This window comes from Solea solea, chromosome 14 (assembly GCF_958295425.1).
Source record: "Solea solea chromosome 14, fSolSol10.1, whole genome shotgun sequence".
Taxonomy (NCBI): domain Eukaryota; kingdom Metazoa; phylum Chordata; class Actinopteri; order Pleuronectiformes; family Soleidae; genus Solea; species Solea solea.
Genome location: NC_081147.1, coordinates 11,857,244 through 11,877,093, shown reverse-complemented (window position 1 = coordinate 11,877,093; position 19,850 = coordinate 11,857,244). Strand labels below are relative to the sequence as shown.

The 19,850-nt window shown below is 38.7% G+C and overlaps 1 protein-coding gene across 2 annotated transcripts in view; it reads left to right on the top strand.

The window, feature by feature from the left end:
* Positions 1-12,821, top strand: part of aff2 (AF4/FMR2 family, member 2) — a 152,813-nt gene extending 139,992 nt beyond the window's left edge. For both annotated transcript variants that reach the window (XM_058650145.1, XM_058650144.1), the window contains exons 20-26: positions 4-67; positions 655-791; positions 2,909-2,980; positions 3,499-3,592; positions 4,255-4,307; positions 6,106-6,317; positions 6,708-12,821. In XM_058650145.1, coding sequence (XP_058506128.1) covers positions 4-67; positions 655-791; positions 2,909-2,980; positions 3,499-3,592; positions 4,255-4,307; positions 6,106-6,317; positions 6,708-6,829 — 754 coding nt within the window. In that variant the 3' untranslated portion in view covers positions 6,830-12,821. The remainder of the gene's footprint in view (positions 1-3; positions 68-654; positions 792-2,908; positions 2,981-3,498; positions 3,593-4,254; positions 4,308-6,105; positions 6,318-6,707) is intronic.
* The last annotated feature ends 7,029 nt before the right edge of the window (positions 12,822-19,850 follow it).

Sequence of the window (19,850 nt, the reverse complement as noted above, 5' to 3'; positions counted from 1 at the left end):
CAGAGTCCACAGTGCCGACTACTACATGCAGGAAGCCAAGAGACTGAAGCACAAGGCTGATGCTTTGGTAAGTCTTTCTGCAATCATAGTAAAACACGGCAGACACACATTTACACCTCTCTGCTCGAGCACATACAGAAAAGAGACGGATGGATAGATACACACAGATGGCAAGAAAACAATTTGAAAACACACAATGTTAACTTGCACAGTCTCCAATTTAATTATGTGTGTGTTGTTGCTCACGTGTGTGCACATCGAGCGTGTGCACAAGGAAATTCTATTTCATATCAAGGCAAGAACTGTGCAGTATAATTTGTGTTATTTATTGCACCATTTGTCTCTAAGGGAATGCTGCTTTCAAGGACTGATTATGTCTGCAAGATTATACAATATCAAAAGAATTATCTGATCCCCCCTGAACAATGAAATGAGATTTATTTAGCTCGTTATTTATCTTATGTTTACGCATTGTTTCCTCAGATTTGTCTGGGGATTTGCATCTTAGCGGGAGATTATTCAAAGAGAAGACTGCACGTCTGCCTCAGCATTGTTATGATATTCCTTATTCCATCTCTGTCTTATGCTCGTCTCTTTCTCTCCATTTAAATTTCTCTGTCTCCGTCGCTTTTCTTTCATCCTCCCCATTTGTAGATGGACAAATTTGGTAAAGCAGTGAACTACGCAGACGGAGCCCTCTCCTTCATAGAGTGTGGAAATGCCATGGAGCGAGATCCACTAGAGGCCAAATCACCTTATACCATGTACTCTGAAACTGTGGAGCTTATCAGGTATGGATGCACAGAATAACTTCTGAAGTCAAATGAGTTAGTGATCACTTTTCTTTCAGCCATCATTTTTAGCCATTTTTGGACTAAAGTAGCACGACGTAAACTCTGTCAACAGGGATTTGATTGACAGGATGAGGAAGAGAATTTTGTGGTAATCTCCCCTCATGAAAGGCAATTAAATCAGAGCAGGAAATACTACCCTTTTTCATTTTGGTTCTATGCAAATGTTACACTCAAACTACTCCATCAAACGAAATTAAAAAGAAACCTGTTTTCTAAAGTGATCTCTCGGGTCAAACATATCTCGATGCTGATTAAAGCATGGTTATTGCACAGTTGTAACTTGGACTGGTCACAATAAAAGGCCACATTAAAAGGTGCAGTTTATCCTAAAGAAATACATTTATTAGGTGCTGAACTAAAACTTCACACAGGCCATTTTTAAGGGGAAGCAGAAAACCAGTATCTGGTGTGACCATCATTTGCCTTTTGCCATGTGTACGTCTTTTACTTCAATTCACGGACAACAGCAGCAAAAATTTAAGTTTTATTTTTGCTGAGTGTATATTGCCTGCATGTTGATTTGTATTGAAATTATCAAATACTTACACTATACTCCTTTTATATTTTAACATAAAAGTCCAAATGCATTTGTGTCTCTTTCCTACATCTACAAGCAAATTGAAGTTTACTGATTTTTTTTTTTTGCATTATCAGCTCCATCATCAAGCTTCCTGACTGTAGTTACTGCCTAACAACTTAAATGATATATGGCTGCTTCTGTGTCCACTGTGACAAATTACAACTTTAACTTTTCCAATTGAAACTTTATATAACACATGTATTCAGAATATTTTTTGCCTTTCCCATCTAAAGACTCACAGAGCTGAACATGGCTAACATCTTAAAAGGATTGGCACTTATTTCATCGTGTGAAGTGGAATTTACAGAGAGCAAACAGTGAATAACAAATGACTGCCACCTCTGAAAACAGACAGGTTGACAGCAGGGAGGTGCAACGACAATCTTAACTGAAGGTCAACGGTTCAAACTTAGCTCATCTATATTCATCCATCCTGCTAAAGTGTCCTTGAGCAAGACACAGGCTCGTTCCCACCTACAGGCCCGCTGATCTATGACTCTGATCTCTGACCTCACTGTGGGGAAAAGACAAGCATTTTCCTGCAGACATCAGTTAGGGACAAAGGTGTAACTCCTCTCTGCTGACTCACTCGTCAGTGCTGAACTTCATATCGACTGATTAATCAACACGCTAAGCAGCATGAGGGGGTTTAGTATGTCATTGGGGACGAGGAGACGCAGCTTCATTCAAATTACATGTTTAAAGACAGGTTTATTTAGGTGAATTAGTTCATAAGCAAATGAAAATTAATTTAATTTATGCAAAAATGGTAGATGCAATCTGCGTATGTCTGCTTTAGCTTCAGTCAGTGCACTAAAACAAGCAAATATAGTACACAAAAAAAAGGAAAAGAAAGTTTTCTTTTTAATTTACATAGGGTGGGAGTCAGGATAATCCTCCTTTGTTAATCAAACAAACACACCCACACTCATCAAAAACCTTTATTGGTTTTAAAGGTGTGTAAAGGACTATCAAAAAATTACTAAAACTGCTAATATCTGTAAGCAAATGACCATATTCTTGGTGCTAATCAAAGCATTTACCCATTTGATCTGAAAAAGGAATAAGCGAGAGTGGTTTTCTGAGCTGTAAACAAATTTATCATTGATTCAGATGATCCAATGAAGTGCCTACAATATTTTTTAATACCTAATAAATAACCAAAGTAGAAATGTTTCACTCCACAGCTGCCTTAGCTTGCCTTGCCTTAGGGCACTGCAGCAGTTTTGATGCTGGCTGTCATCGAGCTGAAGGAATTAATTACCAACTGTCATACCCATGCTTTACATACTGAATATTTATTTTTATGTTCAGAGAAAGCAGCTCCTGCTTTTAATTCTGACCTTGATTTTCTAATTAGAATGAACCTTGAGTGTAAATGTATTCACTATCATGATAAAAAATAAAGTGGGTTTATGTTTGATTCATAAATCACTGGAAATGTCAGCAGACGAATAATGAGCATCTTTCACAGGTACGCCATGAGGTTGAAGAACTTCGGCAGCCATTCAGCCACCGTCGCTGAGAAGAAACTCGCCGTGTTGTGGTAGGAACGTCTTTATGATTGTGTGCGTGCCAGTGTTTTTGTTTATTACAAACTACAAAATATGCAGTGCCATAATCAAGGAGTTATTAAATCCCTGAACTACTTTCTGAATGTTTGCACCAAAGACCAAAAAAGTCTTTCAATGGTAATGACACCAAAGTCCACAGGGGGCGATACACGTTCTGCACTGGGAGCTGAAATAGACAACTTTTTGTCTTAATTTGGTCATTATGATGTTACACGGTTTAATGGTGATACAAAAACAACACAATCCAAGTTCATTTCAATCCCCTATAGTCAGTTTACAAAGAAAGGTGTGGGGTTTTATGTTTTCATTCAAGAGTATTTTACCTTTTCCACATTCTTTACTTCGCTCAAGTCTTTCCTAATCCTATCAGGAATGGTTTGAAGTCCAGACGCATTCTGTGTGAATGAAATGAAAATGATATTGAGGACGGAGCTTTGAGGGGAATTTGTACAGAGCATTCATCTGCCTTCTAATGGTTTTGTTTCCATAGTAACCGCTGTCTGTCTCTGCTGTATCTGAGGATGTTCCATTTGAAGAAAGACCACGCTGTCAAGTACTCGCGGTCACTCATGGAGTACTTCAAGGTAAAAACACACACACACACACACACTGGGACATGGACTTTATTTTGTTCCTCTTTTCTGCCTCCGTGGTTGGAAAATATGCAAAGCCAATAACAACTCTCCAATACATTTCAAATTCTATTTCATGGTGTCTGTGCATTAATTTTGTGCGACGTTATTAAAATCCATTCTTTCTCTTTGATATTAATGTATTAATTAACTCCATCAATCATCGCTGTGGATTGTTCGGGTTTAATGTGCTTGTTTTGATTAATTAGTTTTGTTAAATTAATTACTGAGGATGTCATTATCACAGTGCAGCATTTGCATTGATGGGACTGGATTTGTGGGAAGCAGCTCACTGAGGGTTTAGCTGTGTATGTGGTGTGAGGTGCTCAGAAAGCATTTTTAAAAAGAAAAATGGCAAAAAAAACAAAACACTTCTGTAATCTACATATTCATATGAAAGTGGATTTTAATTACTCATCCTCACAGACTTCAGGAGTCACATATACTGCATGTGAATCAGTGGAGCAAATCAAATGTCATATCAGCAATGCTCTGGATATTTAGTTAATGTTAGTGTGTTATAATATATTACATTAAATTCTTAACTTCAATCAAGGTCAGGAGTAGATCAGGAATAGAAAGTTTGATACTAAATTTGTGTTTTTTGTGACCAGAATTCAGCCAAAAGCTCCCACCACGCACCTTCTCCCTGGAGAACCAATGGGAAGTGAGTAGAACACACACACACACACACACACACACACACTAAGAAAACCCCCTTTCATTCACATGCTGCAGATAATTGTGAATTTACAATTCACCAAAGCTCCGCTGCCAAATACCATGCCACCCTCGACAGCCACTTGCTCAAACAAACCCCTCAGGAAGCAAATGGAGGGATTGATTTGTTGTAGATGTGAGAGGGAGAAGACTGGAGGGGCTGTGGAGGACTGCGTGAGAAGGAGTGATGGGGGGAGAGATGATGGATGGAGAAGGAGGGCATGGAGGAGCTGTGGATGTGAAGCTAATGAGTTTGGACAGCTCTGACGCTGCACAACAGCAGGACTGGAGCCCAAAGTGTTTAGTCGTGTGTGTGTGTACGTTCTTGTAGTTGTTATCGCTTTAGTACCTTTTCTGATATAAACACTGACCTTGTCAGAACCAGCAGTCCTCCTCACGGAGACCAAAACCTGGTCCTAATGAGGCAGATCCTCATTTCTGAGGAACTGGTTGAGTTCAGGGCAGAGATTTTACTTGAAGTTAGGCATGAAGTAACAGGTTGTTGTTGTCGTTGTTGTTAGGATCAACGCTTTGTTTGGGCTGTGCAAATCAATGAAAGTCAATTCTGTGTCCAAAGAAGAATAGCTGTATATGTGTGTGTGTGTGTGTGTGTGTGTGTGTGTGTGTGTGTGTAGCACTGAACAAGGCAAGTCGGGTTAGAAGCGATCAAGGCCACACTGACATTATATCACTGCTAGAGCTACACACCAACAGTCAAGTCCAGGGTCCACCTTCACAACACACTGTATTACATGAAGCAGAGTGAGGAGAGAGTGCTGTGAAGACAACTACATCATTACCCACAGAAAAAAAACTAATATTAATATGAACGTGTAAAAGCCAAGCAAATCCGTGAATGACAGCTATGACAACAGATCGATCCATTCAGTCAGTGTTGATTGTAGTATTGTGGTTAAGGCTTTGGATTTTCTTTTTTTTCCAGACAACTTTATTGATTAATGGCTATCAGGACATAAACAGGAAAGCGTTTTTGAAACCAATTACACACTATAATTAATTTAGCTATTATTAAGCGGTTCAACCATTAAACAATTGACAGCCTTGGCTTCATGTAACTGGTGTTTTCCTCCTCAAGTGTTCCAGTTACAGCAGCACTATTCAGAACATTTTCGATTTTGAACATTGCCGATGCAATAAAATCCCCTCAGATCCAAACATTTGAACAACTTTCGCAACTCATTGAAGGTCCTCGAGTGTATGTGCCAGACTGTGTCCGTCTCTCTGATGTCACCACTGTTTTCAGGCACTGGTGATACTGCTCTATACCCTGTACACTGTTGCCCAGCAACAATCTGCAGAGTTGCTAACTAGCCCGTCAGCACAAAAAAGTTACATATACCACAAACATGACTCCAAAAGAATGTGAACATTGCTGTGTCTGTTGGATGCATAAAAATAGCAAATGTTGTGACGTTGCGATCTTGCACCACTGCCCCCAAGTGGCTAAAAATGTTCATGTTACATTATGATACTTGTTCCATTGTGTCAAAAACACTTTGAACACCTTTGTCCAAATACGCTGTCTGTTATCTCTTGAAACATCCTGTAGTATATTTTACATTTCAAGTTAAAATTTAAGTCGAGTGTGGCAACCACTTGCTTTATCATCTCTAAGTCTGTTACGAAATTGTAACACAGCATCTGGCTGACAGACTCTGTAACTGCAATGAAATACATTAACTTCTTGTCATATTACTAGACTTAAGTGTCCGTCTGTGTTCCAGGGTCAATGGGACTCCATCTCCCCTCTCACTCAGCCCCTCCCCAGCCAGCAATGGAGGAGGAGGATCTGGAGGGGCCCCAAGCTCGTTGGGCAGTGTAGCTATTCCCCAACGCATTCACCACATGGCTGCCAGCCATGTTAACATAACCAACAACATCCTGAGGAGTTATGAACACTGGGAGACAGCTGACAGACTGGCCACTGATAGCCAAGGTAGGACCACAGATAATCTACTACCACCTTAATACTGACTTGTGCATATGCGTTGCGTTACACACTAAATAGCAAGAGTTGTTAATGCTGCAAAAAGGATGGTAATATGACGTGTGCAGTGTCCACCCTCGTTGGGTGCACTTTGTCTGAAAGCAACAACCTTTTCCAAAAGCTGCATAGTGTTCGAACTAAACGTAGACAAGTGATTGGCTGCCGCTCTCTCTGTAACGTCTGAAATGTAGGAGTTCATCAACAGTCTGTGTTGTTTTCACTACTATGCTGTAAACCTCAGGAAGACCAGTGTCAAATAAAACAAATGACTCACCAAAGTCTTGTCTTGATGCACATGGCTTCTTATAGTAATTCTGTCTCTTCCTCACCCTCCTGTAGATTTCTTCCAGGAGCTGGACTCGGTCATGGAGCCACTGAGTCAGCAGAGCAGCATGACTGAGCTTGTGCGATACATCAGGCAGGGACTACACTGGCTCCGTATAGAGGCTCACCTGCTGTAGAGCGACAACAGAGACAAAATAAATACATTTTTTAAAGAAAAAAAGGAAGAAGATATGGGCCTGGGAGCGAGAACTGGGATAACCAGTGAGATAACACTCAGGATGCTGCTTCAGTTCCCACAGGGATTCTTCAAATGACCACGGTAATGTAAAGGCATATACTGGGTGCATTAATTGGGATGAAATTCACAGGCAGTTTGGACTGAACAGTAACTAAGTTTGTGAATTTCCACCGTGAATCACAGAATACAGATTACATTGTTAAAATATTGGCAGTTTTTTTGTTTGTTTTGAGAAAGAGAGAGAGAGAGAGAGAGAGAGAGAGAGAGAGAGAGAGAGAGAGAGAGAGAGAGAGTGAGAGAGTGAGAGAGTGAAGGAGAGAGAATAATACTTCAGTGCGAGTAGCTGACATTCCTACAGGGAAAACCAATGTGACAAACTCCCTGTGTCTTTACTATGATATAATCATTTAAAAAAAATAGGTAGGAAAGGAGCTCAACAGAAGCTCCTCTCCTCCATCAGTGGCCTAGAAATGTGCCTGTGACTACAATTAAAGCCTGTGGCTGATATTGATCAAAGTGAAAAGGTCCCGGTCCAATCCATTAGATAAGAACCATGCTGGTAAAGGAAAGAGGCTCAGGTACAACTACTAGAGCTGAATTACTGCAGGCTGATCTCGGTCGTCTGTTTCTACTTTCGGTCAATCCTCGGTCTTTAGTGATATTTAGTGTAGGATTCTCCACTACCGAAGCTTGAATCTGCCCAAAACCTCTGAGGTACCTAGCAGTGATTCTAACATTTATTACATGTTGAATATTTTGTCATCACACATCTATGATTACAGATACTATCAGGGTGTCTCTAACAAGCAACTCCTACTATAATGTGACCTGGATCGGTGGTTTGTGTATGAAGGTCTTAGGTCAATCGAATCAAGTTAACATCAACATGAATAATGTGACTAGTTAGAGTGTGGATCACAGGACCTGGTCAAGCTGCAGACCAAGGAATTAAAAGCTTGGCAGAACAAGCACTTATTTCACTGACACTACAAACAAGGACTCTCTTCCATCAATAATCCCCTTTATGATTGTTCTCTTACTAGTTATGGGTTTTTATGAAATTCCAACCAGCTCCAGTTCCCATAGTAACCCACCCACTAAGGTGTCAAACACTTGGGGGGGGGGGGGACTACATGATTCAGTAGGAGTTGCCTCTAATTAGGCCCCTGCTCATGTGCAAATCAAGTAAACACAGTGAAAATTTCACAGTAGCTCTTCTGCCCTGATGTCAAAAAAAATCCATGACTTTGTACAGCACTTAATGAGATCAAATCATCTGCCAGATATCCTGTAGTTATTTCCCATCCCAGCATTTGTTGTGTTGTGTTGTCAGTGTGTATAAGTGTACAGCTGATGTGTCGGGTCTATTTAAATCATTACCTGACAGGACCATAATGATATTTGTGTACCATAATGTACAGACTGTGACTCCTGAAAACAGTGTTCGTATTTGTTTCATTGTCTTGTGAATGACTTAATGTGAATGAATGAGGAAGTGAACAAGAAAATAGGGTTTCTCTATATATACGTATATGTGGGCGAGTGTACATGAGAGAGTGTGTGTGTGTGTGTTTGTGTGTCCATGCACAGCTTATGGCTGCATTTACACAGCACCAGACAGATTTTAAACTCTGTGGCACATGAAGTGAAATGGAGACGTCACTGTAATTTCTCCTCTGTGCTTTAAAAGGTTAGAATCTAGATTTGTTTTTCATGGTCTCTGTAAATCCAGTTTCTCGAGCATGAGTTTTTAAGTTTTGGATAATTTGACCATCGCTGAATGTGTATGGAAGACAATGCGGACGTGAAAGATAATTTTCACTCTGCCAAAAAAAAAAAGAAACTCAAGTGCCTCTATTTGTGTCCAGTGAGAATTGCTCTATTTATTTAAAAAGAATGAATCTAAATGATTTTCCATACCATATTGGTATAAATATGAGATTGTTTTTCGTAAAATCAAATGTTTCCATAAGCTTTTTACTGGTGTTTATGACGACACCAGGGTTTGGCTTTAAGACAAATGTGTGGTTTAACGTGTCAAATTTGCATCAGTTGCTGTTACCTTTTTTGTTTTTTTTCTGTGATTTGGGATTGAGTATGGATTTGTCTGAAATGCCTGACAAATTAAAACCATTGCATGCAATAAATGATAGCTTCAGACCAAGAACTACTTGTGTCCATTTTGAAAAAGAAGAAAAAAAATGTATTTCTTGTCGTAAAGTCATTTACAGTATTTACAGTCATTTACATCTCCTGAATACATAGCTGCATTCAAAACACAAGGGTCAACACTATGAAGGAGGTGATCACATTCAAAAAATATCTCCGTACTTATTGTTTTGTGGCCATGTTTGATGAGACGATCTTGCACTTAAGTCTGTGTGATAAACATGAAGCTAGAACCAGCAGCTGGTTAGCTTAGCTTTGCACAAAGACTGGACATAAGGGGAACAACTAGGCTGAATCTTTCCAAGATAAAAACAATCTATTGCATAGACGAACGGTTTGTTAACCACCTGATGCACTTTCCAGGACGGACAATGTAGATCTCAAAGTGAATACCAGAGTGTTTATGAGAGGGCACAGACTGAAACACTAACACACAGATGTGGGCTCTCAGATTGTGCTTTCTAGCCTATTGAAATTGCCCAAAAAACATCACCTAAAAATGCTATTTGTGGTCATACCACAGCTCAAAGTTTGTGGAGTATAATATAAAAGCTGTCACAAAGATGTGAGCAAGTTTAATTGGAGGTAACTGTACAGTCTGTGCATGGCATAGGCGTTGTAACGCCACATAGCAGTTTGGTTTTCTACAGAGTTAAGTAAAACACAAGTTTATCATCAGGTTTGAATTACTTATAGCCATGTTCAGATCAGACCTCTAGTGTTGAGGAAAGAAATCTAAGATTGTTTTTGATTCTATAATTAATCTGTGTCATAACTCATTTGCCATTGCATGGCTGCAGGGTAAGGTCTGATGAGCTGGGTTTGTTATTGATCTGACAAAAATCCCGCACAATAATTTTGCAAAACACATGAAAACAGCCAAGAACCATGATTAGAAAATACTCTGCATACAGTATGTCCAGAATAGTCACGATACATCAAACTCAAAATGTCGTTGCCTTTTCTTTTTGTGTGAGCCAAGCTGTTGGCAACTCTGTAAATGTGCGTAATAATCAATTGTTACGCTTCTATTTTGTTGCTTTTGGCAATGTTGTTATTTCCCCTCAGCCACCGGGGCTATGCTAAGCTAACACAATGCTCACTGATGCTTCATATTTATTGCACAAATGTGGTCACTTTCAGTCAATACTACTTTGAAAACTTTCCGTAGAATGGACTCTAAAATGGTTCTTCATCTGACAGCCTGGAAAAGTGAGTTAGATTCACAAAAAGTACCTTTTGAAGTTGTTTGTTTTATTTAATGTCATGAAGCCAAATTTGTTCCAATGAGCCAATGAAATCTTCAACAACCAACCAACAAAACCTACAATCAGTTTGTCAGACCTCAGCCATTACAAGTCAGTATATCCACAGTGTTGCTCAGTCCAATCCAATGATGTTCAGTGTTGTTTTGTTTTATAGTGAAACAGTGATGTTGCTATATGGTTACTGTTAATTTCACACAATGGTCCATATTTTTGATTATATGCAGCAGTGCAATATACATAATAACAAACCAATATGCTGTGAAAAGTCTTAAATATTGCATATGTGACTACATGGGAAACATCAGCGACATCCCACTATGTTTCATGTCACACGATGGCTAAATGTTGAATTCATGCAACAGTTCATTTATATGCAATGTCAATATGTCTGTATATATTATAACACTTTGGAGACAGACTGCCTCAGCATGGCCTTTGATTCTGCTGACATCTTATTAAATATCCCGTTTGCTGTTGTTACATTACGATCGTCAACTTATTTACCAAAAGACGACAGTGACGGAAATTCATAGCTGCTGTTGTGATCACAACGAACAATTTCGTTTTTGTCAACAGATGGTAACACGCTGATAATGCATTGATTATCTTTTCAGTAGTGCTGAGTGCTCTTAATATTTGTTTGCATTTTGCAAAATCACAGACACCTTAGGAGGTTGTCAGAGTGCTTCATAAAGCAAATTAATTAGCAGTATTTACAAGCATAGTATGTTTATTTTCTTCCCTCATAAATTCCCGGAATCTAGCAGGGAGCTTTTATTTTATCTTGGCTTTCTTCTCTCCGATTCTCCTCAGTCGTGCCATCGGAGCCATGCATGCATTAGAAACAAGCATTTGAGAGAGATCATTAGCTTTCAAATTACCATTTTTAGAGCACTTAACTGAGACATTAATATTCTTTCACACTGGCCACTTCAATAAAGTAACTTCTCATCTCACATTTCCTAGTATTACTCATGTTTGAGAATTCATCATGTATCTTTGGCTGTGATAGAAAACACCAATTCAGCAGATAAGTACTACCAGTACGGCCGTTTATCATGCAGCGCAATGCACACATGAATAATTTTCATGTTTCTGTGCCTTCTACAGAGCAAGAACCAGAGGGTTACTAGCCTAAGTTAATATTAAGGCTGGAAGCATTGGGGAAATACAATGAGTAGCCTGGCTCTGTCCAAAATTCAGAAATACTCCTAGCATCTCTGAAGTTCACACATAACCTGTGTGCATCACATTTTTAATTCTTCCACAAACAATAATTACAAATAAAAAGCTTATGTTTCTCTAAAATGACAAAGCTAACTTGTGCTAATCCAACAGAGTGGTTTTCAATCAATTCATCTGGCTATCAAAAAGAAAGCAGATGAGCATAACTCCCAAAAAAAAAAAAAATCAAAGTACTCATTTCCTTTACACATCAACAATGTATTGCAGATTGCTCATGTCATGTTCAGAAAGAGCAGGATTCATAACATGCAGACAGCCTGGCGAGTGAGATTGACAAATAATTATCTGATTAATAGCAAATTAGTAAATTCATCAAAGAGCTGTTGTCAGTAGACAGTCTGTTTCCTCTCTATTTTACAATTAAACAAGGATTTTTCAAAAAAAAAGCAACAGATCATTTTGTAATCAGCTATTTAGAATCTGTCATGTCTCATGTGCTGTTATTGTGTGAAGACGACTGTTCGCCCCCCTCATAGGACACAATAATGTTTATCACATGGGGGTTAAAAATAAATCTATTAATAAATCTATCTTTACAAGAAAATCTTTGACAATTCTAAGCACTCTGACGTTCAGACATTGTGTAAACGGTTGGTTGGTCTCAGTGGTTATGTGCACTTGATCTATTCAAATCAAACTAATCTTCAAAAGGTGCATAATGTAGCAGTTTTTAAACAGAAGCGACCCGACGTTCCACAACAGACGCCTTTTATCATCCGCACCACCGTATGACTTGCCTGCTCTTCCTTTAGCTTTATTTGTGCAACACAAAAGAATTACCAGTAGAGCAGTGTTCTTAATGATGATCTACTATGGGTAATTCACACAACAGCATCAAAACTCATGTGGTATGAATTGATGTTGGATATCCCATTATGGTGAGATTTGCGTCAAACCAGACATGGGTAGTTTGAGACAGGTGGTAACATGGTGCCTCTGATGCAGCCTGACAAATCTCTGTCTGTGGATCTGATGTACATCCCTGCAAAAGGCAGCATTGTAAAGATTTCTACAAAATGACGTCTGAGGACACAAATATGTCCTACAGGAGTTGCATTGTATTTTTAAAAAGGTGTTGCACAACTCTAGCTGTTTCTTCTGTTTCTATCTGTGCCATCTTTTGACCTTTTATATGGTTCTTTTTATAATGAAGCTGTTCTATGTGATGATCAGAAGTTGTGATGCAGTTCCATTGTTTTTAAATATTTAATGTCTCTAAAACATGGATTAAAATATGTTTGAACCAGTCATCTTGGTGATCTGAGTCTTGTTTTTCATTCATTCATAGTCTACTGCTTTGTCCCCCACACAAGGGTCGCAGCTAGTGCCAATCCCAGCTGACATAGGGCGAAAGGCGGTGTACACCCTGGACAGGTCGCCAGTTACAGGTCACACAAACACCTACAGTCAATTTAGAGTGTCCGATCTGCCTAATCCCCAAACCTGCATGTTTTTGCACAGTGGGAGGAAACCTGGAGAAAACCCACGCACACGAGGAGAACATGCAAACATCCGAACTTGGGTCTTCTTGCAGTAAAGGCGAGAGTGCTAACCACTACACCAACTGTGTGGCCCCGAGTCTTGATTTTGTCTGGGAGTGGATGTTACTTTGCAAGCCCATGTAAAAGCAAACACTGGTTTGTACTTTGCTTATCACCAAATAGAGTTCCAGGTAACACGAGCACACTAAATTAAACATCCAGTGTATTAAAATCATTGCACAGCTTGTTTTAAAGTCAAAAGTAAAGTGTGCATTTTTGTGGAGACATAAATCCTATCTAATTAAGTAATCCCCTAAATGAGTAAGGAGGTGGACAACTTATTTTCAGACCTTCAGACACAATTGGCTGAGTATGTTTGTGTGTGTGTGCGAGTATGAGTGTGTCTCCCTGGTCTAGAGCCAACACTGACAGCTTAGATTTATAGGTTTAATTGCCATAGGTAACCATGCAGTCAAATAAGAGCTCAGAGATATGCTTTAGCAGAGAGAGAGAGAGAGAGAGAGAGAGAAGACAAACGCATGTACATGTGTGTAAAGAGCTCAAAAAGTACACACACATTATTGCAATAAGTGCCCATTAGTCTCATAGAGGAAAAGTGGCCCGAGTAGATTCTACAAATGCAGCAAAATCCATGAGAAACACACAACAACATACGATCATATCGACTTAAACATTTAACACACTACTGTCTCTCTTCACAATAACTGCTAAGTGAGCGGTAATTGCACTCCCACACCCACTCAGCTCATCCAAAGTACAATGGGCTCATCCTTTGTGATGGTTCAAAATAAGAGCATGTATGCCGCTGTCACTGACTGTCACATGTGAGCATGTGTAAATTCACGCTGGCTGCCTCGTCAGGTCATCTGTCACATCTGAGGTGTTTGTCTGTCAATGCTCTGCTCATTTGGTGGGAGGGGCTCAGGACAGAGAGCCTCTATTCCGATACTCAACGGTCAGTATTTCTCTAGCGCTGCCTACTGTGACTTTATAAAAAGTTGTTATAATAAGAGGCTAAACAGATGGTGATTCAAGGTTTTATTTGCCACTTGTACAGGAATTCCTGTGCAGGCATTAGCTGTAAATACCATTTACGATTTGTAAAAACAAGTCCAATTTATAAGGAATTTTTTAATATCTTAACAATTTATTTTCCTGTAATTGACAGTAGATTGAGTATTTTTAAATAAAGAATGACAAGCAGAAACAGAATAGTGACCAAATGCTTTGCTCAGATGTGTTTTGTCAGTGATATACTGAATCTACAATATAGGCTTTTTAATTTTACAGCTTAAAACTAAGATTTTCCTCATTTTACCAACCGTACCCTGTTTTAGATATAACTGACATTTGACTGAAAATGCATTTCTACTCCGTTTTCAAAACCACAGGTTTTGCTCACCAGCCACCACCAAAGAGTTGATTACAGCCATTCAACTTAATTAAAAGCAACCCACTCAGTAAATTAATTCCCTCTGTCTCAATGTGCAGTGGCAGTTTTAATAGATTGCCCTCCTCTCATTCTTTGCCACGTTTAAATGTGATTTTGTTAAAACGCAAAAGCTTTCTGCTCAGCTCTGCAGTTCACAGTTCCACAGGCACTAACGAGGGAAGAGCTCGTCAGCTCTAACTGAATGACTCCTGATTAAACCGGTGTCACACTGACAGCCAGCATATCTCATCTTGTCAGACTTCTAATTGTCAGTTTCCTTGATTCTCTGGAGATACAGATACAGTCTACACTGTGGGTCACGAGAGACAAGAAAAGCAGACACAAAGCAAATATAATGTGTGCACAGGTATGCACAGTCCCTCAGTGAGTGGTGAGGTCAAATACCTTAATAAAAATCTTGATTATTTCTGTTATTCTATTCAAAGAAAAAAGGCATTGTCCTCTTACGTTTGACTATAAACATTTTCCAGTACAAAAACAATAAATAAACAGTAAAGAATAAAATATAATTCAATTAAATATATACCTTAAAATGTACATAAAGAAAATATACTAAAAATAAATGTTTAAATTGATAAATAACCACAAAATAATAACCAACCGGCAGCTCTTATCACGTTAGATTTTTCTGCATCAGCTGTGACATTGTGATACATACTAACAAAGGCTGCTACAGCTCCATTTATATTCACATTCAAATGCAGAACATGAATGTGTCTCACTCACTTATTTAAAGCTTGCTGACTGAATAGTTGAGTATGAACTCAACAGCTATATAATAGCTTCCCTCTACAATGTAAAACTGGCTAGATAAATAAGTGTAAGCAGCTTATAGTAGCCTCAAAAGAAAACAGCCTCCTCTAGAAAATTAATTTGGGTGTTGAAGAGCTGAAAATACTTGGGAAAGTCCTTGGTAGACGGAGTACAGTACAGTTTGTTTACTATTCCTGAATACATTCACACCCAGTAAACACAAACACACTCGAGAGAACCATGGTCTTGATGAAGCTGAGCTAAGCGTTTTTACACACATACACACACACACACACACTCCTTCTGCTCTCCTCTCTCAGTCAATAATGTAATTGTGTACATTGCCAGTGTTCACAGAAAGGCAGTGTGACCTGCCAGAATGTGAGCCCATGGCAGTAACGCAATTACCAGGGTATGAAGCATGATGATAAGACGATAAGAGTGAGACAAAGTCAGAGTAGATTGGAGAGAAAGACCAGGTAAGATGGAGTGACAAAAAGAAAAGGCAGCAGCAGAGGAACTAGGGTGGGGGTGGACAGCAGGTAAAAACAGTAATGTAATGTAATTGCCATTAGATCAATTTTATCGTGGCCAAAGAACACTGATTGTGATGATGAATATTGATTTGATAAAACCACTAAGGCAGAAATCTAAGCTGACATGAATACAGGCAGTGCAGAAGAGAGTGGTTACAGCTGCACTTGGGCTTTCTCTTCACTTCAAAATATGAACACGAAACTCAGACGAGTTAGATGCCCATGGGAATGGCACAAACCTACCAAAAGTTTTTTTTTTTCTTCAAGCTGCATAAATATTGTGTACATTTTAATTTGTGCCATCACAAATTTATGGGTTGCAATTAGTGTTCTGAAAGAAAAATAATGGTGTTAATCCAGCTGCATTTTGTTTACTTCCTCTAGTGGCGGATCTTTGACCACGAATGCCAATCAAAGCCACTATGCACCTTCACACCGGATCGATTGAAGATTGATGTAATGACAGGCGTTGGAGTTCTAGGTGGAAAATCTCACTCAAGTGTAAGCAAGAAGCTAACTAATACTGGCTGACTGGACAGCTAAAACTGTTGTCAAATTAGCATTGTATAGGTCAGTGGTTCCAAAACTTTTCACAGTCCCATACCCCTTCAGCCATGTACCCACCACACACACAGGACATACATACATACATACACACACACACAGTCTCTCAAAGTCAATTATTTCTCACCAAACAGATCATATTTAAACATCATTCAATGAGAAGCATCAGTTCACTTCTTTTTTTTAAAGAAATCTACTGCAATGTTTGGATGAATTTGACTGTACGTCTATTTACAAACCAGTTTCAAAATGTAATCAGGCTGTTGACAAACATGTCTTTTGTTGTTTTTGGTTGGTCGTTTTTTGTTTTTGTCTTTGCGTAGCCCCTACAATACTGAGAGAAACTGATTCATGAATACACATATATAAAGAAGATACTTCAGATAGCAGGTTGTCATTACTCCCCTGTTAAATGCAGCCTTTTGTATGAACTGCAAGTAAGACAGAAGAGCAGCAACATAGTGAACATGATAAATCAGTCCTATAATGGCCTTGACGGCTCTTTAAGTTTTTTTCTATGAATGCATGCATGTGCATATATCATATTCATACATGCTCAAGTCTAACTCGCAGATGTTAATCAGTGATTTTACATTTTAAACACATCAGTTATTGCAACCTTCCTAATTAAGATGAAAAGATGTGATTAATCTCAACCAGTCACCGCAAATCAAATTCTGCAATTAATTTGGGAATTCTCTCAACTGACTGACACCACAAATGTTTGTCTGAAAATATGTGTAATATAAAAAAAAAAGGAGCTGCTTAATTTATGGGTGAACTCTGCCTCTTTTCAGTTATTGAAAAATAATCCACACAAACCATTACTTGTCCTGCACCACACAACAGACAAAAGTCACTTCTAGTTTATGACCAAGAATTTAGCAACAAAACTAATGTAACTTCATATCAAATGGATGTCAACTTAGGCTAATATTTGCTAAGCAAACAGCTAATTTTTAATGCAAATATAAAAACAATTTCCCAACAGTCAGGATAATGACTTTGAATCATTAACAACTGTGTATTGTTTACATCCACACTTACTTGCAAGAAGCTTTCTTTTTCTTGGTAAACGGTGTCTTTACAACCACTAAATATCCACAGGCGCGATAGCGTAGCATTAGCATATGTGACGCTGGCCTTCCTTACACAGCAGCCATTTTGACAAGTCACTGGAGGAACTCAAGGGTGAATGAATAATGGCCTAGTTCCAATTAGCTTCCTCACTTTCACTGTCACACTGTCCTTCTGTCCTGACTTCCTTGCACTGAACAGAGCCATCGTCAATTTTTATCAGTAACACTCTATTTAAAAACTAAAACAGATGTGGATGAGAGGGTGAAGCAGAGAAAAGAGCAAGAAGGGAATCTTACTGCATTTGACAAAAGATATACCTGTGTCACATTCACTGTCAATCAAAACAAAGCCACGCCCTAAAAATCTACACCGTTGTATCCAGTCTTGTATAAAGTACCTTAAGGGGATACTTGAGTAAAAGTACAAGTATCTTGCCAGAAAATGACTTTGGTAGAGATTGAAGTCACTTTTTATAATATTACTTAAGTAAAAGTATTAAAGCATATGACATTTACTGTCCTTATTTGGTTAAATATCTGGCTCTGCTCGTCTATATGTGACACATAACCCCATGTTGCAGCATGTGAGTATGAAAGATGTGTGAATGGGTGAATGGGTGAATGGCAAAATCAAGACTAGAACATCTCTATATAAATACAGACCATTACCAACTCTTCTTCTGATTTTATTTGGTTGTAAGAAGTAACAAAGATAGGAAATGTTGTGGAGTAAAAGTAAAAGTTGCTAGAAAAATAAATAACAAAGTAAAGTACAGATACGTGAATTTTGTACAGTAACAAAGTATTTGTACTTCGTTACATTACAACACTGACTCTAAATGGGACAACTTCCAAAATGGACATTATGCTTTATTGATTGAATTAGTGAGACCATAAACTCTCCAGGAAATTTTTTAATGACGTTATAAAAAAAAAGTGAGAAGCTGAGTAGTTGTGTTATTTTCTTTTGGAATAAAATAACAGAACAAAAAAATAGAAAGTTGACAAAATAAAAGCACAATATCAGTTAAAACTAGGAACCAGGCATTATAGAAGTCCAGCAGCTGATGTCACACAATCCTGACATACAACACTATGGCCTCCAGCCAAGAGTTTTGGCAGGAGCTCATAGTGTCCAATGTATATACCGGGCAACACATAAAGCAGGCAATATATTAGGCAATTCATCTTTTTGCCAACTGTCGCCATGAAAACTGAAGATGGTGTAAAGACTCAATATCAGGTACAGAATCCATTCCTTACTGGCTTTAATATTATGATTATTTTACATGCTTTTATTATGGTGTCTAATCATTCTCCAGAGTGCAATGAGGGAAGGTTTTTCAGAAAGGTGGAGATGTCGGAATACTGTAGGTCCAGAATGATGTCCACTGTGGCTGTTTCCATTCCAGGAGCAATAATATAAGGGTCAGTTATATCCATTATGTCATGTTCTGTGATATATTGCTGGATCTCTGTGGATTTATAGTGTGCACTGAACTCTGACGGCTTGGCACCAGCACTATTCATTTTTGCAGAAGCTTTTCCTGCCAAGATGACACTGTAAACAAACTAAGTCACGTGACGACGTGTGGAGCATTTTAGGCATACCTTTAAGCTTTGGGCCTAGGTTTCATTACCAGCTTGATTTCACTACTAGGACGTTTTGATTGGAAACACAGATGGATTGAGGAGCTTACAGAGGTTACAGCCTGGAACTTCAGCAGGGAGAAGCTCCTTAATACAAGTGGAGGACAGACCGATCTACATTAAAGGTTATTACAACAATTTTTTTTAAAAACAAACCCCTAATCAAACTGGCAGCCAGTTATGGGCAGCAAGAAGTGGGCAGACTTACATTCCAACACACTTCAAAACCAGTGGAGTGTTCCCTGATTGCTTTTCAAGAAAGAATTTATCCATTGGCTTCTCTTTTAAGACCCAGTAAGTAGCATTCATTTGTATATACTAAATGCATCAGATGCTGCATCGGTCCAAGTTTGTATTCAGCATGATCATTTATAGGAACATCATACAGATACAAGTAGATAATAAAGAAAGTGAGTCAGAACAGACGGAGGTGGTACATGACATGGAATGAAATGTGGGCAAAGTAGGTTAAACTAGTTGATTCCCTCGTCTTTAGGATTTTTGGTATAGAAACTTCACTTCATGCCAAGTTCTACACATGGTTCTGCATGATTGCCAGGAATTGAAAACGTTTTTTTAAAAAAGTATATATAGTATATTTCAAAACGCAATTACAAGTATTTTCACCATTTGTTTTGCAGAAGCAGACTGGCTCTGTGGAATCACGGACAAATTAGCAAGTGTTAAGTCCACATTCTTCCAGTGCCAGAGAGTGGGCTTGTGTGTTCTCTGTTCCAGAG